The sequence below is a fragment of the Malurus melanocephalus genome, unplaced genomic scaffold (assembly GCF_030028575.1).
Source record: "Malurus melanocephalus ecotype Western Australia unplaced genomic scaffold, MMel_1.1 scaffold_924, whole genome shotgun sequence".
Taxonomy (NCBI): Eukaryota; Metazoa; Chordata; class Aves; order Passeriformes; family Maluridae; genus Malurus; species Malurus melanocephalus.
In genome coordinates this window covers 64,239-84,873 of record NW_026624156.1, presented here as the reverse complement: position 1 = coordinate 84,873, position 20,635 = coordinate 64,239, and the positions used below count along the sequence as shown (strand labels likewise).

The following is a 20,635-nucleotide window of genomic DNA, read 5'->3' as shown; positions in this document are numbered from 1 at the left end:
GAGCTCTGCCCTGAGCTCTGCCCTGCAGTTTATCCCATCTCCCAGCTGCCAGCTGAACTTCAAAGACCATAAAGCATCAGAGCAGAACTAAAGCTCGCTGCCCTCCACCCAACCCTGCAGATCCCTCTCTTTTGGGCTGGGTTTGGAGAGGATTTCAGGGGGTTTGTGACACTCACTCTGAGCTCCCCRTAAAAGGCTGACTCCAGCTGGAAAGCAGCCAGGGCTGCTTGAAGCCTTTGTGTGATGGAATCAGCAAAGTCACAGGCTTTTGGATTTCAGCTTTTTTTACTTCAACAGAAAATATTTGAACGATGGGGAGATGTGTTTTCCCTCTTATTTCACCTCTTGGGGTGCTGGTTCAGAAGTTCCTCTCTGCTTTCCATTACCATGTTTGAAAAGTTACACTCCAGAGAAAAAACCTGTGGGTTTCTTTTCATGCATAACAGGGATGGAAACAGTGGAAATTCGGTTGTGTTTTCCCCCATTTTAACAGGCTTTGCCTCATTTCCTTTTTAGGTGCATTCCTGATTCCCTATTTTCTTACTTTAATTTTTGCTGGAGTGCCACTGTTCCTCTTGGAGTGTTCCCTTGGTCAGTACACATCTATAGGAGGCCTTGGAGTGTGGAAGCTTGCTCCAATGTTCAAAGGTACAGCAGAATTATTTCTCATTTCTTTCCAAGCTGCAGAAGTTGCACAAAGTGCAAGGGCAAGGATGTTTCTCGATGCCTTTTATTTTTATTTAAACCATGATTTTCTGGAGAAAACACTGATTTTCTGAGGTGTAACTGATTATTTTGAAACATGCTGGGATGTATTTTTTTTTCTCCATCAAAATTAGCAAGATTTAGGCATTAGAATCTCAACAAACTTATTTTTGAACTCCAAAAACTTCTAGGTATTTTTGTAGAAATGTATAAACTCTATTAAAAATAACATCTTACACCTAGCAGTGGTTGTCTGAGCAGGTATGGAATTGTCAACAGCAATTTGGTGAACTTTGGTAAATTTGTCTGAGGTCACAGAGATTGGTACCTCCTGGTTTTTTAATTCAAATTCAAAAGCCAGCCACCTTTGGCAATTCCATGCTGCACTCCTTAAGACAAGCTCGTTCCGTAGTTTGACTCTGAGGTTTGATTGCCAGAACCCGGGGGTTTTAATCCAGATTCTGCAGAATCAGGCCTATAACTCTCTCAAACGACAATTTTCACCCTTCTGATCCCAAATCCTTTCTCACTGCTGACTCCTGAGCTGCGTTGTGGCCCAGCAGAGCCGCACGTCGTGTCACAAATTACCTCACACAGCAGGAGTGGCAATTAGCACAGGGGGAGCTGGGAGGTTGTTGAGATTCAATTTTACTCTGGGAGCTTTAGCACTGGGCAAACCCAGAGAGATGGAATTGTTTCTCACAGAGCAGTGTTTTTGCTCCAGCTGCTGCTGTTGGGAGGGGTTGGTACAACCTTGCTTTGCGTTTTAGTGATTATTGGGGTCATGGAACAGCTGTCACCAGCCTGGATGGTTTCAAACACTCCTGGAGTCCCCATGGGGAGCAGAAGATGAGGCGATCTCACTGTGGAACCATGGCATTCCTTTAGTCTGCTGTGCCTGAGCATCAGGCACTTTGATCCATGTCCTGAACGCCTCGGAATGTGTTCTCACTGGAAATTATTGTGTGCATCTGCCACGAGCTCCCRTGGGGCTGCTGTGCTGGAGAATGAGCTGATTTTGCTCTTTTTCCTGGAAGGAAARCCAGGGAGCTCTCAGCAGCAGCAGTGGGTGGGACTGCACCTCACAGAGAGCTGAKCACTGGCAGGGAAYTCATGGCTGACTGAGCCAAMCCCAAATAATCACATTTTTGTAATRGCACCTCTAAAATTCCAACTTCTACAACATTTCCTAAGCGTTTTCCAACATTTCCAAAGTGTCTGTCCCACGTGTCACATTTCTCCTGAATTGCAGCTCTTCCATTGAAACTTTCCTTGGTTTATTTCTCTTTGTTTCCCTTACAGGTGTGGGACTGGCTGCCGCCGTCCTGTCCTTTTGGCTAAATATTTACTACATTGTGATTATTTCGTGGGCCATATACTACCTGTATAATTCCTTTACCACTGTAAGTGCGGGTTGGAGGGGGTGGGGAATTGTTTGTTCGATATAAAACYGAGTAAAATTTAGATACATCCCTGATCTGTCTCAATGTAAATGTGTGCTAACACCACATGCACAGAAATCTGTAGGATAAGCCATCTTCACTAAAGAAAAACTGTTTTGTTAAAATCCCTTTTAATTTTTTTCCTCCACAAGAAATTTAGAAGAGAAAATGCTCACTCCCCCCAGAAAAATTCTAGTGCATAGCTAATTATTATTTTTCTTCGGCAGCAGCCACACAAAAATGAGTTCTTTGGGAAATAGCATCATTGCAATGGGGTTTAGTGATGGAGGGGTTTGTTAAAGAACCCCCATGGAATGGAAGGTCMGTGATTTGATTAGCTCTGAACTTCCATTCATTGTTGTTATTTTTGCTTTGTTTTCTTTCCTGTTTACTTTATTTTTAGCTGCCTTTTTCCCCCCTCAAGGGTGATTCATCAGCTGAGTAAGTCTTGTCTGATTTGTGGSGTTTGGCCATCTGAGGAAGCATCCTTACATAAGTCTCAATAATTAATGCATCATTGTTCAATTGTCTCTTCTATAAATTTTGTTCATGCTTGCTTGTTCTTGGCTTCAAAGAATTTCCCCTTGACCAAATTTGCATTAATTACTGTCTGGGGGTGACACGGCCATTCCTCCTTTGTTCTCCTCAGAGCTGTTATTGATGTGAAAGGTCAGGCAGAGTCTGCAAGTGTTTTTTGTGGCCCATGTTAAATGAATATTGACTTCTAATTCCCTGGAAGCCTCTTTTCCTCGTGCACAGAGCACAGCAGCTCAGGGAGAGGATTTCCAACAATTGCCATCAGAAGGATCTCAGTGGTGTGCAAATGAGGCTCATTCTAATGRCTGTCATGAGAAACAGGTTCTGCTCCTCAGAACTTCTGAAAGAGGTGATGGACACGTGCAGGACATGCATGTGGCAAATAGAAATTTTACCTTTATTCGAATTGTCCCCTGACCTGAGGAGAAAATGAAAATCCCTGCTCTAGAACCATCACACCTTTGTGACCCCTTGTGCAACAGGAGGTACCAGGACCTCCAGAAGGTCCTTTCTGCTGTCCTTTCTTTTCTCCAGTATATTCTCATGGTAAATGTACTGAATCCAGAGCATTTGGGCTGATCTGTTAAAGAGAAGAAGGAATATTTCCACATCTGCCTCCCACAGCTGATGGGAATTCAATAATTTCCATTCACCCCAGGGAGATGAGCAGAGCTCGAGGTGCTTTAGTTCTGCACTCAGCTGTCAGTTCTAGCAGAGAGAGCGACACCTGAGCTCATGATTGCTGAAAAACTGTTTGACTTTGGGGTTTTGTCTCTTTGCWATTGCAGACCCTCCCTTGGAAACACTGTGAGAACCCCTGGAACACCGACCGCTGCTTCTCCAACTACACCCTAGCCAACACCACCAACATGACAAGTGCCGTGGTGGAGTTCTGGGAGTAAGCTGAGCCTTCCCCTCCCTCACCCCCGTGCTTGTTCGTGTCACCTCCCTGTCACCCCTCRTGTTTCACCTCCCKGATCCATTCCAAACACCCCCTCCTGTGTGCTCGTTCCAGACGCAACATGCACCAAATGACGGACGGCTTGGAAAAGCCGGGGCAGATCCGGTGGCCCCTGGCCATCACCCTGGCCATCGCCTGGATCCTGGTCTACTTTTGTATCTGGAAGGGGGTAGGCTGGACTGGAAAGGTAAGATCAAAGAGCACTGTAAATGCCTTTCGATTTAAAATGCCCCTTTTGCTCAAATGTTCTGAAAATTCTGGAGGTAAGAGGCACTGGGGGCAGTTTGGCTGGCATAGCTCTGTGAAAATATTTAATTTGAGTTTTCTTGGATTGATACAGCCCCGTGTTTTTGAAAGAGCTGGCTCTTCTGTGGCTAGGTCAGACCACAGCCTTAGATGGTTCACTTACAGCATCTTTGGCTTGGCCAGGTATAAAATCAGCTAAAAATAAGCCTGGGATGGATATTCCAGCTGTTTTGGCAGCAATAGAGTGAGGATGCAAGGGTTTGGTGGCAGCAAGAGGTGTGCATTWATTGATGATTGATTTATTGATAATAGCTCAGGAAGTGTTGGGAAGAGCTGCTCCCTCCTCTCCTCATGCTGAGTGAGGAACATTTGGGGTCCTTGCTTTTTGGGGTCTGGCTGGTTGTGAGCCCAAAGTAGAATTTACTGCTCAGTAAAAGGAAAYTATGTTACTGAGAGACCTTTCCCCAGAAATGCAAGGGCAGCAGYGTCTGACATTGGCTCGTGGCTTTCCCTATCCCCAAAACAACTGGGAGAAATCCTAGGGACACAAAAAGCCACAGCAACGGGGCTTGGTGTCAGCTGAAGGGCTGTGTTAGGGAACCTCAGCTCTGGGGCAGAGGACTGGGATGTTTTCCCACTCAAGGAATGGATTTTTACTTTTTGACAGGAGGTTGTAGCTGTGACCCCCTTCGAGCTGCATGCTGAGCAGGGCTCAGCTGAGCTCAGRGCAAACCATTTTATTTCTCCTGTCTCCAAAACATGAGGCAGAAAGAGGGCTGAGCATGACTCAGAATGGGGTTTTTATAGGGCCTTTGGGGAGGCAGGGGAATAGCAGCTGTGTATTGGAACACAGATAAGGGGAGAGTGGGGAAAATAACCTGCCAGGTGTTTTATGAGCAGGACCCTGGTGCCATGATCCCTGTGCTTTTGGGATTTCCCTGGGTCAAATAMAGAAAAAATATCTACCTTTAGACATGGCATTTTGGGAATTCTCCCCTTCCCAAACCAAGTTCTTCCACTGTTAAACACCTCAGCTTTCAGAGCCATTCTCAGTTGCTGCTAGGGTATTTTCAGGGAGCAAATATTTCTGATCRTTCTTCCTTCCACACTGACCATGTCTTGTTTCTCCCCATCAGGTGGTTTATTTCTCTGCTACTTACCCCTACGTTATGCTGCTTATCTTGTTCTTCCGTGGTGTAACACTGCCTGGAGCCAAGGAAGGCATTTTATTCTATATAACTCCCAACTTCAGTAAGCTTTCAGACTCTGAGGTAAATATTCCATCCCAGGAAACCAAAGTTTCACTCCTAACTGTTCCCCTTGCAGACATATGACCTGCTCCTCAAGTGAAGAAACAAATTTTTAAAAAAAAAAAAAAAATTATTTCCTGCAATCAGGTCTGGCTGGATGCTGCCACCCAGATTTTCTTCTCCTACGGTTTGGGWCTTGGCTCGCTGATTGCCCTTGGAAGTTACAACCCTTTCCACAATAATGTTTACAGGTAAGCAGATGACTGCACATATTGCAGTGGCACTTGCCTGGCTCAGCTGGAGCCCTGGCTCTGCSTGCAGATAATTGAAATAAAGTTTAGGATTGAATATTAACTGTTACACCTGGCTGGGGGTGAGAGGTGTAACTGCAGTTACACCGGTGGGAGAGACCTGCCCAGCTTGAAAAGGATCCCAAACTGCGAAATATTGAATCCTAAATCGTGAAAACTTTTCATAGGGAAAAAAAATAAATTAAAAAGGATGAACATTTGCTTTCCCTGCTGCTTAAAGCCCGTTCCCTCTGTTTCAGGGACTCCATCATAGTGTGCTGCATAAACTCATGCACGAGCATGTTTGCTGGCTTTGTCATCTTCTCCATTGTGGGATTCATGGCTAATGTCACAAAGAGGCCTATTGCAGATGTTGCAGCATCAGGTATCYGATATCTTTTCCTCTAAGCTGTGCCTCAGTTATTCTGTGTTYGTGGGTTACATCCAGCTGCTCCTGGAACTGCTCCAAACCCCTCCTCAGAGCWCCTCAGCCCCCTGTCCCTTCAGTATCCTGATGGCAGAGGGGACAGCGCTGTCCTATCCCTCTCCAGGCAGGGCAGGAGGAATGGTGACCATCAGGGCTGTTTTTACCCCCAGTWTTTTCCAATCAGTTGGGTTTTAACTCCTTTTCCCATTAACCCCTTCRAGGCAGATCCATTTCTCACCTGTTCAGTCCTACACCTATTTAATGGAACTCTCTATCACGAAAGTCATTTTATTTAGGGCAGGGAGGATCAGGTTATCCCTTGCAGCTTCTTGTCTGCCTTCCAGATGAGAAAGCTGAAAGCAGCAGAGCAGATGGCTGCCCTAACCCAGCTGGTGCACCAGATACTCACACAGCAGTTCTGGCCACAGGGAGGGATCTGATAGCTCCGATCTTGCTTGGAACGCACTGGTGGACAAAATGCACACAACTGCATCGGCAAACACTAATGCTGAAATGTCTCTTTAGCTAGAAAAGGAGAGGATTTGAGCCCTGAAAATAATCTTCAATAAATTACACATGCCAAGAGGTTGGGTGCAGGATGATGGTGGTGTTATTAACAGCTGCTCTGGAAAGGCGCCGGTGTGTGAAATAAGCTTTAGGGATTGATGTGTTGGAGCYATGGAAAGGCTGCACCTGCAAGCAGAGCAATATTTTTACATCACATTAAGCWCATTTGAAGGTACCTGAGATAACAGAGCTCTGMAAGATGCCCAYGAGCACTAATTGCAGAGGAGATTTGCAAATTTGACCCTTTCATTAAGGCTTCTATTTCTCCTAGCAAGTTTCGGAGGCTGCTGCCTGATTTTACCACCACGAGATGTTGTTTTGCCATCTTTTACSCAGCTTTATAAAACAAATGGTATTATTAAAAGGTGCAACAGAGTAAAATTAGCATATTGATGTGAAGTTTATTTTGCTTTTAGCACTGCCATTTGGAAGGCTTTCCAATCATATCTGCTCCTGCCAGCAATTAATTGCTTCCAAATCCTCATTAGGCTGTGACAATGCAGGTGTTGATGGCAGCCCTTGCTCCGCTGGTTTGAGAGCTGTGTGAGACCCAGCCCTTGTCACTGACAGACTTCTAATGAGAACTGAAAAACCAGAGACAYTCCTTGGGTGAAGCACATTTCCGTGTTTATTTAATTTGCTGCAGTTTTCCCTCTGATCCTGATGTCCAGCTATGCCACGAGAAAAAAAAAAATTCTTTTAAATAAGAATTTATATTCTCCTTCCAGCACTACGCCCCTCTTCAGCAGTTAGCAAGAAGACAAATGAAATTTGCCTATTCACAGCTTCATAGTGTGTTAAAAAGTGTATTTTGAGAGAGTTAATGGAAGAGAAGAGGAAATGGGAATGCTGGAAATGCCATGAAGTGTTTCTGAGCTGTCTGTGTTTCTCTTCTGAATGGTGCAAAACTGAAGATTGCAGCTCTCTGTAACTGGAGGGGAGAGGGAGCTGAGCAGTGCCTGAAGATGCAATCCCAGCCCAGGGTACAATCCCTGCCCTGGCTGTGCCCAGGGCTCTCAGGAGCAGGCAGGGTCCTGCTTGGTTGGTTTTGGGAGGTTTTGGGGATGGTTTTTTGTTTTTGGTTTTTGGCTGGTCCATTTCAAACACCAGGTACTGGCGCTGCTGAAATCCCTGCTCAGATSCTGCACCCAGAGCCATCCAAAAACCTCAAAGCCCAAAACCCCCAACCCCAAAGCACAGAATCCCAGCCCACCCCGGTGACATTCCCTCTCCTGTTTGTCCCCCAGGCCCTGGGCTGGCGTTCCTGGCGTACCCAGAAGCCGTGACACAGCTGCCCATCTCTCCCTTGTGGGCAATACTCTTCTTCTCCATGCTGCTCATGCTCGGCATCGACAGTCAGGTAAAGCTGGGGGGRAAACGAGAAAAACACAAATTTTCTGTCACTCCTGGAACTCTGGGCTCTCTCCCTGTGCCCTCCACTGCCAGCTGGAGTGGGGCAGGATGGGCCCTGGAATAATCACATAAAGAACTGGAGGCACTGAGGAGAGATGAAGTAAAAAACTGATGTTAAGACACCTTTGCTTTTTTTTCTGAACTGTTGGAAGCTCATGGAAAAATGGGCAAAGAACTTACTCTGCAGGCAAAAGGAGCTTACCTCTGAAATATTCATTGTTAAATAACAATATTAAAAATGTCATTGCAGTGCTCAGCTGTGTGGGAGACACTGAGATCTATTTTGAAGATCTAGGTGCCACAAGTATTTCTGAAAGGTGACTCCAGAACTCACCATTGGAGAGAAAAGATCCAGCACACATTTTGATTTAAGTCTATGAATATCTGAAGGGAGTTCAGTGGAAGTGGGATCATTGCTGAGGACATTCTGTGTCTTGGTGTGTCGTGAAATCGCTTCCCAAGGGATAGGATCACCACTTTATTGGTTCAGCTGAAATCATCCCAAGGGATAGGATCACCACTTTATTGGTTCACCTGAAATCGCTTCCCAAGGGATAGGATCACCACTTTATTGGTTCACCTGAAATCGCTTCCCAAGGGATGGGATCACCACTTTATTGGTTCAGCTGAAATCACTCCCCAAGGGATAGGATCACCACTTTATTGGTTCAGCTAAAATCACTCCCCAAGGGATAGGATCACCACTTTATTGGTTCAGCCTTTTCCTAAGCTCTGCATGGTGTCAGACAACTGGAAAGGAATGAGAAGGCCCAGCCTTGGGGTTTTACAAATCCAAATAAGATATTATCTATATATAATAAATAATTAAATAATTAACGTGTGGAATTGTTAGGAATGTTCATTTGTGTGAACAAAAAAAAGCACAAAAGCACAAGGTAAAACCCCTTAGAAATAACTGTGTYCAACAAAACCCTTTGTTCATCAGTCAGTGCTGATTTTAACCCTTATTCTGCAGGGAATACATGGAGGACTTGCTCAGGGCAGTCTCTCTGCCTGCTGAGCTGTGGGATCACTTTTGTGGGACCATCTTAGGCAGATGAGTTCATTTAATTGCTGTCTGTTGGCCAAGCAGCCCTCCCAGCTCTTAGCATGCTCAGGAATATGGGATTTACAGCCTTAGCACCGTACCAGCCTCGCAGGAGAGAAAATCCATCATTTCCTATAAATCCAAGCTGACTTCAGCCTGTGAGCACAAAACCACCACGAGGGCATTTTATCCCGGGAGATGAAAGGAAGCTGAAGATTTACACTTCTCTGTTTCTTTGTTTTTCAGGGAGCTTCAGGCTTGACATTAAAACCCATTGCTCAGTCTAGGGGGGAAACMGCTGTGAAATTAATTGGGTCAAAAAATATTCTTGAAAGCACTTGTCTCTAGGCAACTAACAGCTGAGGAAGGTGGTCTAATATTATTAAAAGGAATATATATCTGCAGGCTGTCATGCTTTCTRCATTTTCTGTCTGTCACTGAGACATTTCATGCACTGTAATTTACAGGGGCCGTAAGCATTGGTTGAATTCTGATTGCGCTGCTGAAAATTGATAAAACTTTGCATAGCTGCTGGTTTTCACCATTTCAGCCATCATAATGATAGCTTTTATCTGAATATACACACTCTGAAGGATGCTGGAGTGTGGCCACGCTTTCTGTTTGGAGGACACGGCCTCAGCTCTTTCCTGGGGATACAAAAAATATTTGATTTATTACATATGAGAATCATGTGAGAATCTTCAACCTTCTCCACAAAGCACTAATCTGCTTAGACTCTCTCTGTGTGTTGGCTTTCTTGCATGTGAGTAAATCACATAAAAAAGGAGTCTATTTTGTAGGATTGAGGGATCAAATGGTTTACCATCTTTATTACCAAAGAAAAAAGAGCAGTTTCTGTTCACAGAAATTCACAGAGTCAACGCTGCAGTTCACGCTTTAGAATCCTGAGYGTTTCTCGAGCTGGAAATCTTTTTGCACAGATCTTTTCAGACAGAAACAAGAATATTCAGGAGCAGAGCCTCCACCGCAGTCAAGTGAATTTTCATTCCTCGCTGAGCGGCCGCAGCCTTAGGCCAGTGCGGGGCACGAGCGCCAGCTCCTCCCCAAAACGCCATCCTGCCACGGCAGGGCTCTGCAGGGACATGGGATAATTGGTGCTGAGCCCAGGATGAGCAATAACCCCCTTTCCCTCGCAGTTCTGCACCGTGGAAGGCTTCATCACGGCCCTGGTGGATGAGTTCCCCAAGCTGCTGCGCAACCGSCGCGAGCTGTTCATCGCCGTGGTGTGCATCGTGTCCTACGTGATAGGGCTGTCCAACATCACTCAGGTACTCCTGGGGATGGGGAGAATGGCTGGGACTCAGCCTCTGTCCTGCTGCTGCCTGCCCCAGTACACCAGGAACCGCTAAAGGGTCAGGGATTGCCTCCCCCAGTCCCTCCAGACCCCACTGAGGGCTCAGGGATTGCCTCCCACAGTCCATGAGGAACCACTAAAGGGTCAGGGACTGCCTCCCCCAGTCCCTCCAGACACCACTGAGGGATTAGGGATTGCCTCCCCAGTACACCAGGAACTGCTAAAGGGCCAGGGATTTCCTCCCCAGTACACCAGGAATTATTGAGGCGTCAGGGATTGTCTCCTCCTGTCCCATGAGGAACCAATGAGAGGTCAGGGACTGCCTCCCCCAGTACACCAGGAACCACTGAGGGGTCAGAGGTTGCCTCCCCAGTCCATGAGGAACCACTAAAGGGTCAGGGACTGCCTCCCCAGTCCCTCCAGACACCACTAAAGGGTCAGGGATTGCCTCCCCCATCCCATGAGGAACCACTGAGTTGTCAGGGATTGCCTCCCCAGTCCCTCCAGACACCACTAAAGGGTCAGGGATTGCCTCCCCAGTCCATGAGGAACCACTGAGGGGTCAGGACTCAGTGCTACCCAAAATTTTGGCACCATAAGTACAAAACCCCTGGGTGGTTCTAAACTGATGCTCTTCTCTCATGGGGTCTGTGCCATGAATTAACTCCTTTTTACCAAATTAACACAGGCTTTCTGGCCAATTCTGCAGGGAGTTTGTGTCCTGGGAACCACAGCACAGCCTTTTCCTGCTCCTAAACTTTATCCTGTCAATCCYATACAGCTCATCGTGAAGTAACAAGCAAAGAAATGTAAATTTGCTGCACATACAATAAACCCAGATGCAAAAAAAACTGATCAAGCAGCCACTGTCACACAAGGCACAGCATTTAACCAGAGAAAAGGAAATGAAGAGCACTGAAGAGACACAGAAAGGTTCAGTGCGTGCTGTGTGTCCCCTGCATTGCTCAGGGGACAGCAAAAGGCACAGCTCCACACCCTTAATGTCCAAAAGGTGGCAGCTGGGATGGTGCCATTGCTGACTATTTTAGGGAAATGATGAAATGATTAAACARAGAGCAATAAGTTAAATTAAATTTTCAGTTTAAACAGCAGCAATCTTAATTTTGTCACCATTGACCTCAAGACTTTAATCTGTTTATTTTAATTAGTTTACCCTAATAGGCCCCTAACCTATCYACCACTGTTAGTTTGAATCTTGCATTTTGAATCTGGTGCTCTTGCTGTRTGTTTAATGCCTCCCTCTCTGTTTTAGGGTGGAATCTATGTGTTTAAGCTTTTTGACTACTACTCTGCCAGCGGAATGAGCCTCTTGTTCCTTGTATTCTTTGAGTGCATCTCGATATCCTGGTGCTATGGTAAACAGCATGTTTATAATTTTTCCCTTTTATTTTCCCTTTATTATTTTCATTTTTTTCCCCTTTTCTTTTTTCCTTTTCTTTTTTTTTTCCCTTTTCTTTTTTTCCTTTTCTTTTTTCCCTTTTCTTTATTTCCCTTTTCTTTTTTCCTATATTTTTATTATTTTTATACACCCTAAGGATAATTCATCCTCTGATCTGTGCTTGGGTGTGCATGTGCTGGGGTTGGAACTGAAAGTGGCCTTGGTTTCTGTGGGTGTAATTCAAAGTTGGCTTGTGGAAGGYGCTGCTGCCTTTTAAACACCCTGGCAGTCTTTAAGTGCATCAGGAACACTAAAAAGGTGATATTTCATCTCTTTTTCTGCCCCACTCCCTTGGAAATCCTTTCCCTTGGGTCTTTCAGAGGTATTGGGTACAGAATTCCTCAGAGCTCTGGGGCTTTGGAATATCTCATTTTTTTCCCAGAAATTCCCTCCCTCCACGATCCTGCAGCGACAGCCAGGCTCCTGGGTGAGTTAGGGAATGATCAGCCTGGAATATCCAGGAGCCTGGGCTGGCTCTGAGGGTTAAAGGATGTGTGGGATATTCTCACAGAGAATCTGTGAGCTCAGAGCAGGGTCAGCCCCTCCAAGGAGCTGCTKCCACCATCCCCGAGGCATCTCCAGCTGCTGTCCCACAGCTGCTGCACATCTGGAGAGCTGGAGGGCTCCTGCTGGCCTTTGGGGGCCTGAGAGGGTGCAACAGCATTGTATAGGGAAAGGCACTACTGGGGAATCCAGCAAATGAAAACAGGAAAATAATAATCACAGAAATCACGGAATGCTCAGAGATGGAAGGGACCTGCAGGGATCTTCAGTGAATGGTCCACCTTGGAATTGTCAGCTCCAGGCTGTGACCATGAGGAGCTCAGAGCTATAAAAATGTGACAGACACAGCTTTGGGAAGCTGATGGGGGCAGCAGCAGCAGGTTCCACATCTCTGGTTTTCTCTGGTTCCAGATCCACCTCTGCACAGACACAGTGTGCACTTGAGGGAGCTGGTTAATGCTGGGACAKGTTGGGGCTTTTTATAATCGTAAAATAAGCCCTAAATTTCCCATTCAAACAAGATTTAGAGTTGAAATTAATCAAGGGGGCTTTTTCACATCTGACTTTCATGTGTACAACTGCCTCAGTCTTTGTAGAGGCATCAGTTTGCTGGTCTCTAATTAATTAATTAATTATGATGTGGAAGAGTGAGAACAGGTGATTTTTGGTGCTGCTGAGCTTGCACGTTTTGTCACACCCAGGCAGGTGAAAAGTTCTGTTGGGATTTCAGTAGAGCTTCCAAATTTCTTCATCATTTATGAAAATATTCCTCACAACCACTGAGCTTCCAGTCTTCTCCATGCCCTGACATTTTTCTCTGCTGTTTCTCGTTTCTCTGTCCAGGTGTTAATAGATTTTATGACAACATCCAAGAGATGGTGGGATACAGACCCTGCATCTGGTGGAAGCTCTGCTGGTCCTTTTTCACTCCCATCATCGTGGCAGTAAGGGACAAACCTTTTATTCTCTGGTTGGAAGGATGTAAATGGGATGGCCTGGGTGCTGCAGCCTGGTCATTCCCACCCCCACTGGTTCCTGTGGGTTCTGAGCTCGTTCCTTTTTTAAAGATTTGAGCAATTGAAGCCATTGAAGGCAGTAAGCAAAAATCAGTGCCATTAGGGGAAGCTTGTGCCTCAAAAAGAGGAGGCAAGAGTTTTGTTAGACCTCTGGAAATGCTCAAGAGGTTAATTGGCAGAGATAGAAAACTGTAAGGAACACATTTTGACCCATTTCTTGTATTCTTAGATAGCATTTAGCAATCTAAAATCTGAATTTTTTGCATGCACAGAAATACCTGTGATTTTGTAAACTGAATTCATCCACAAGCACTTCTGGTGACAGAGCAGGGTTCTACACCTGTGCTCTTCTCTCATGGGKTCTGTGCCATGGATTAACCACTTTAAACTATATTGACACAGGTTTTCTGGCCAAMTTTGTGAGGAATTTTTCCTGGAAACCACAGCACAGCCTTTTCCTGATTCTAAATTTTACCCAGTCAATTCCATACAGCTCATCGTGAAATAACAAGAAAAAAAAACATAAATTTGCTGCACGTATAATAAACCCAGATGCAAAATAAAAAAATAATCAAGGAGCCACTGTCACACAGGACACAGTGATTAACCAGAGCAAAGCAAATGAGGAGCACTGAAGAGACACAAAAATGTGCTCATGGGAGGGTTCCTCGATTCAGCCCTGCCCAGATCAAGGCAGCTTGAATTTTTGTGAAAACAAGTGCTCAGAAATCCATAAAAAAAGATATTTTATTTTAGTGGCACAGTGAGAAGGTGCCTAACATTGTAAAAGTGGTCAGATTTGTGAAATCCAGGCAGAAAGAGCTGCCCTGTCCAGCTCAGAGCAGGGGGGCAATCCTCCTCTGCATCTTCCTCTGGGAATCTGTCCTGCACTAAGCCCCAGCCTGGGGTCAGGATGAACTTCTTCACTTTGGCAGGTTTTCCTGGCTGGTTTAGACATTTGAAACAGACCAGGATAGGAGTTTTTCCTGGGAATAATCTATGGGATGCCATAGAATCCCCCCTTTCCCCAGCAGACCCTTCCCTCTGGCTCTGCCCAGAATCCAAAGAATTCGCTGGCCCTAGTGGGTGCCCCTAGCAGCACACCGGGATAACCTGAGGAGCAGGTTTGGATGTGAAAATGTGAGATCATGTTAATGTGAAACATTCATTTGGGTAAGAATCTTCTTGGGAAGCTCCAGAAGAACTCTTGAATCCAGAGCAGGATCTCACTGTTCCCTATCTCAGTGGTTGATCACCATTTCTCACCGCCGAATCCCACGGCTGTCATTTCTGACTTTGCAGGAGTAAAATTAAGTTTGGAATTGTTCTGTACTGAAGGAATTAAGTATTTTGCAAACGATTCCTTCCCTTGAGTGATGGAGCACAACCTCCCCTGGTGCTTTTGCAGGGGGTGTTCATCTTCAGYGCCGTGCAGATGACCCCGCTGACCATGGGCAGCTACGTGTTCCCCAAATGGGGCCAGGGGGTCGGCTGGTTCATGGCTCTGTCCTCCATGGTGCTGATCCCTGGCTACATGGCCTACATGTTCCTGACCCTGAAAGGCTCCCTCAAACAGGTGAGTGTGACACACACACACAGACAGCGCCTTAAAAAGGGCAAAAAGCCCTTCATTCCAAAAATCACTCTCATTTATACACCTTTGCATGTTATCAATTGTGTCTCATATTCATTGGCTGCTGAAGTGTTACTAAATAGATTAATTGGCCATTATTTAACTACAGCACACCACTATTGGTCACCTATAGCATAAGTGTTCAAGCATTCAGAAAAACAYCAGGTRCAGCCTTGTTGCAGTTTTCCTCCTTCTGTTGTTTACATTTCTTCCGTTGATGCCACATTCTCAAGGGTAGAAATTCATTGTTTTTCTCCTSACGGGCTTTTCTCATGTGACAGGAGTAAACAGGAGTTTTACAAGGGTGACAAGGCCCTTGTTTTATGAGGTTTTACTTATCCACAGCAGGTAAGTGTGGCTGTCCTKGCCCCCATGAGACCTGGGCAATCCAAGATTGCTGGGCTCTGCTGTCCTGTCATTGATTCCCCCCTGGTAATTTTGTTTGGAGCTAAAAAGGGTGAAAGGCAGCTCCAGAAACAAGACAGGAGTGAGTCTGAGCCATCTGCTCCAGAAACAAGACAGGAGTGAGTCTAAGCCATCTGCAGCTGAACACCATTCCCCACCTTCCATGGGGTCCTTATCTCTTCTCTGACAGCGGCAGCTCTTGGATTCCAGCTCCTCACACCCAGGGRGAGAGAAGCAGCTCCCAAAACATGRRAATCTGTTTAATGTGAGRCACTGCCATGGATCAGGGCAGGGGATGCTCCGGGGAGCTGCAGTCAAACCCTGGGGCTGATCCTCCCAACCCTGCCTGGCACGAGTCTGCCCAGTGACCCCGCTCTGCATCCCCCCAAAGCTGGAGCTGCTGCCTTTCCCCTGCTCTGAGCCACTCCTGCCCTGCTCTGCCACAGCTGCAGAGAGGGCATGGAAAACTTCGGGAGCACTTCCCTATGGCCTTCCTTTAAGGGATTTCGGAGAGCATTAGGGGCCTTTTTCACATTGCTCTCAGCCTCTCCCTGCTTCCTCATTCCATTTTTGAAAAGGAGGTGACACTTCCCATGGAAGACAATCYGTTTTTATTTCAGACAGGTTTTATTTCAGACAGTTTTTTTTCATTTTAGTCAGTTTTTATTCCAATCCRTTTTTATTTCAGTCCATTTTTATTTCAGTCCATTTTTATTTCAGTTAGTTTTTATTTCAGTCAGTTTTCCAGTCCAGTTTTATTTTACCCTGTTTATATTTCAGTCCATTTTTATTTCCGCCCATTTTTATTTCAGTCCAGTTTTATTTCAGTCCATTTTTATTTTAGTCAGTTTTTATTTCAGTCAATTTTCATTCCAGTCAATTTTTTATTTTAGTCCATTTTTATTTCAGCCTGTTTTTATTTCAGCCTGTTTTTGTTTCAGTCTGTTTTTATTTCAGACAGGTTTTTTTTTTAATTTTAGTCAGTTTTCATCTCAGCCCATTTTAATTTCAGCCCATTTTTATTTCAGTTTATTTTTATTTATGTCAGTTTTTATTTCAGTAGGTTTTTTAAATTTTACTCAGTTTTTTTTTCAGTCGGTTTTTATTTCAGTCCATTTTTATTCCAGCCCATTTTTACCTCAGTGGGTTCTGAGCTCCTCAGAGCTGTGCTGCTGAAGGAGTAGTAAATATTGACCAGGTTATTGCCCCACCCACTATTCAGGAGCACCTGGAATGCCCAACCTCATGTTTTTAAAATCTGTGTGGATCCTCAGTTCTCCCTCTCCAGCTCATCCTGTTCAGCCCAAGTGCTGAAATCTCTGTCTCTGTCATTGTGGGAACCAAGGGCTGTCAAAAGGGATTTGTCAGAACTTCTGGAATATTCTAAAATCAGCTGACAGAGCCATCTTTGCAAGGGGCTGGATGATCTTAAGCAGAATTGACAAGCAATGCCTCATGAAATGCTCAGATCTTGATCCAAATATTTGTCTTCAGCAAATATTTGAAAGACTCAGCGAGGCTTCAAAGAAGTCTRSAGAAAAATTMTGTGKTTTGGTTGGGTTTKTTTYYCCCCCCCTTGCCTGYTCTAATCTGCTGCATTTTGAATTTAACTCCCTTGGTCTTACTTGGTCAAATTTTAGGTGCAAAAGGAGAACTGTTGCCCTAAAATACCATTGCTGCTTGAGCAAGGTTGTACAAGACCATGGTGAAATTTCTCTTCTCAGCCTTGCTGTGGATTAAAGTCTTGTTTTTGAAAGCAYTGACAGATGATTATCAGGTGATGGAGGAGCCTGCACCAGTGACAGGCTCTGAGGACCCAAACTGGGATCTCTTTTGATTTCTTTTTGAGATATGAACACGAGCTGGGCAGAGAAACTTGGGGAACAGAAAACACAGAAGGGCAGGGAAAGACAGGATAGSAATAAAACCCTAAAATACAAATCTGGTTCACCCATTGTGCCTTTGGAGGAACTCTCTGGTTGCTGCTGCTCCCTGGGGAGATGCCTATCACTCCAGTGTCCCTGGGAGAGGGACAGCTCTAGAGGATTGCCTGTCACAAAAACAAACAAACAAACAAACAAACAAGGTTAAAAATGTTTTTTTGGCCGCTTCACATTTGTTGTTGTCCTTTGAACAGCGCATCCAAGTGATGATTCAGCCAAGTGAAGACATCACCCACCCTGAGAACGGGCCAGACCAGGCCCAGCAGAGCAACTCCGCCAACAAGGAAGCCTACATCTAAACTCCTCCGCCGTCCGAGTACCGCTCCTTCTCCAGAAAAACAAAAAATATGGTTGAGTATGACCACCAATTCACGTCTGAGAATATAATTACCTACCTCTAGTGGCAAAAAAAAAATATTAAAAAAAAATCAAACAAAAAAAAGAATAAAAAGCAACAAGGTCATCTCCACTCCAAGGGAATCGCCGTGGGTTCGATCCGGCCGTCGYGAGCTCAGATGTTTGACAGTGTTTTGTGTTCTCCGGCAATCCACAGACTGTTAATGTTTTTATCCTTTCACGATAATAGTTGCATACCTTGGAATTTGTAAATTGATGTGCCAAGACCTTTTTAATCTACCTTTTAGCACGACTATTTGAAGTTTTGTGCTGCTGATTTTTAGTAGTCAATCACTATTTCTTACCGCTGAATCCCAAGACTGTTATTTCTGACTTTGCAGGGGTAAAATTAAGTTTGGAGTTGTTTTGTACAAAGGGACAAAGTATTTTGTAAACAAGAGATTTCCAGTGAGAAGGTCTGCCCTTAAAATTTGTTCCAGCTGAGGCCATGGGAGGGGGGAAGAGGCTCTTCCTTCAATTAACAGCAGGCACAGCCTTTATAAACATTCCTAAAAAATTGAGTTGTTTGTGGCAGAGCAGCCCGGGCCGTGCCCACTGGCCGTGCTCAGCCTTTCAGGGTGACTTTCAAACAAGGTCATAAATTTCATTAAAGACGTATCTATCGTTTCTTATGAAAAGAAGATATATTTGTGAGTCGATGTTAGAGGCGTAAATGMGACTTTTAACTTTTTTAGCCAAGTAATAGCCAAGAGCTCTTAAAGATTCCCAGGAGTAACATTCCAAGCGTTTGCCATTGAGGCTCAGAGCCCCTGAGCTTTTATCCCGCCCTTATCACTCGGCCATTATCGCGTTGCCACCCAAACAGAAACCAAACCAACGGCTTAAAGATCGCAGCTTGTCCTTGTAAGTCCCAATTTAGGGCTCAACTCCCACCTGTCCTTTGGAACCCATTGGAGGAGTTCCCCAGTCCCTGGTGGCGAGCTCCGGAGGGTCAGCCCGTTGACAGCAGCGGTGTTCCCGTTTTCCAGGGGCTGGGTGGCGAGAGCCGSTTGGTCCCGCTCGGGGCTCCGCAGAGCCCGGCCAGCCCCTGGAAGTTTTCCCTGGAAGTGTGGGGAGCGCAGCGCTAGCCCCGTTTGGCACCTCTCGTTTGGCAGCTATAAGACAGGCACGGAGGGTTTTTTTTTTTTTTTTTTTTTTTGGGAGGGTGCAAGTGGCTGATGTTTGATTGTAAACGACTGTGACAGAACTGTGCAATGAAAACATGCTTTCCAGCAACTTCCTGTGCACCGTACAATGTTAGATAGCACAATTTATGTAGAACTACTACGTGGAAAAAAAAAAAAACATGTTACCTGTGAATGTTGGGTTTTTCGTTGTTCTCGTCCGAAGGTGACAAACATGTTCTTGCAATAAGGTATTATTCTCAGAATGTCAAGCACATTATGTAGAAATAATATATATATATAATACACATGTACTTCGAGCTACATCCTAAACTCTCAGAGTATGGTGGGTAGGTTCTAAACTGTTTCATACCTAGGTCAACTTGTAAAATACTACGAAATCTAAGCTCCATCCTAAACGGCCATAGCTGAGATGCAAAYGTCCCGTAAGTCTTTGGGATTTAGAGGAACCCCTACATCCTACGCAGACATCACACATGACATACATCATACTTGTGGATTTCATTAGACTAAGGATAAAAACTCCGACTTTCTCTTTATTGTTTAATGTAACCAAGTCCCATGTTGTTCTAAGAAAAATGCAGTATTTAATGTTTGATTGTAAACGATTATGACAGATGTTTGACAGACCTGCTCTTTAGCAAAAAGCTGTACAAACGTTATCACATAGCACAAACTAGTGTTGTAGAACTACTGTGTGTAAACTGTGAATAGCTGTATCTTTTTTGTAGTACTTTGCCCTGAGAAAGAAAGGAAAAAAAAGATTATTGTATGATCATATATGCTTTTTGCAATAAGGAAATATCCAACACCAAGCAAATCTATCTCTATATAAAAAAAATATATATGTAATATATACATATTCAAAAATATATACAGAGCCTGTTTAAAAGAGTACAGTATTATTTAGTAAATTGCAACCTGTTCTATGGACCAAATGTAAAATATTTATAAATTAAGATGCATTTTAAATGTCTATAAACGGTGTCATAATTAAAGCACGATTGTTATGTAAGTTTCCAAGAGTTTAGAGGAAAAAGAATAAAGGTTATATTATACATTAAATTCAGAATTTTGCAGTCTTTCATTGGGCAAACCCGATCTGTGCCGTTCTCAATTTCCAAAGGTGTCGTATATATAAAAATATCCTTTAAATACCAAAATGCTGTATCCCACTGGTGATGTGTATAATTAATCTGTGCCATTCCTACGATGTAATTAGTATGTGCRTACATTATACAGGGAGCTGAGGAGGTGACAGTTAATAGCCCTTCCTGGCATCCTGCTGCTTTCATTCTCCTGTGGGAACATGGCCGAGTGAGCCCTGGGAGAAGGAAACAATGGATTTTGGAATGACCATTCCCTGGGCACACTTCTGCTGATGCTTTGGGCTGCAAACCGCAGCACCTCCCTGATTCTGGAGCCATCCCRGGCTGGATACTCCACAGGCAGATGATCCACAGCTCCAAGAGTTCCAACCTGCTGTCTCAGCCACCCTGGCAGGGTGGGAAGATGCTGGGAAGACATGGAGAAGATACGGAGAAGATGCGGAGAAGTCACGGCGCAGCTGCGCCCGTGTGACGCCGCTCCTGGGCTTTGGGATTTAATTATCTGCCTGCAAAATTGGAGCAGGGCTTCATGCTGGGGAAGAGCCTGAGCAATTTAGAGGACCTGATTAGAACTGAAAACGCTCCTGAGAGAGGCATCTGGAACCATAGACTTCAACTGCAGCACGCTGACCTTCGGGAGGAGCGCCCGGGTGTGCRCAGCGAGGGCACGGCGGGGAGGGCACGGCCCAGATTGTTCTGGAAAGGGAAAAACGGCAGATTTGGGAAGGCAGAGAGATGTGGTGATGGGCATTAGGTGCTGTGGGTGCTCCAAGGAAGAGGCTGAGAGCGGTCAGTGCTGGCTGGGGGTGCGGGGAGGGCAGGGG

The 20,635-nt window shown here is 45.0% G+C and overlaps 1 protein-coding gene across 1 annotated transcript in view; it reads left to right on the top strand.

Moving 5' to 3' along the window:
- Window positions 1-19,761, top strand: part of SLC6A1 (solute carrier family 6 member 1) — a 44,565-nt gene extending 24,804 nt beyond the window's left edge. The window contains exons 3-15 of the mRNA XM_057386162.1: window positions 517-648; window positions 2,008-2,108; window positions 3,473-3,582; window positions 3,700-3,832; window positions 5,028-5,162; window positions 5,289-5,392; window positions 5,692-5,816; window positions 7,673-7,785; window positions 10,044-10,175; window positions 11,475-11,577; window positions 13,008-13,108; window positions 14,589-14,756; window positions 17,356-19,761. Coding sequence (XP_057242145.1) covers window positions 517-648; window positions 2,008-2,108; window positions 3,473-3,582; window positions 3,700-3,832; window positions 5,028-5,162; window positions 5,289-5,392; window positions 5,692-5,816; window positions 7,673-7,785; window positions 10,044-10,175; window positions 11,475-11,577; window positions 13,008-13,108; window positions 14,589-14,756; window positions 17,356-17,460 — 1,562 coding nt within the window. The 3' untranslated portion in view covers window positions 17,461-19,761. The remainder of the gene's footprint in view (window positions 1-516; window positions 649-2,007; window positions 2,109-3,472; window positions 3,583-3,699; window positions 3,833-5,027; window positions 5,163-5,288; window positions 5,393-5,691; window positions 5,817-7,672; window positions 7,786-10,043; window positions 10,176-11,474; window positions 11,578-13,007; window positions 13,109-14,588; window positions 14,757-17,355) is intronic.
- Window positions 19,762-20,635: the final 874 nt, after the last annotated feature.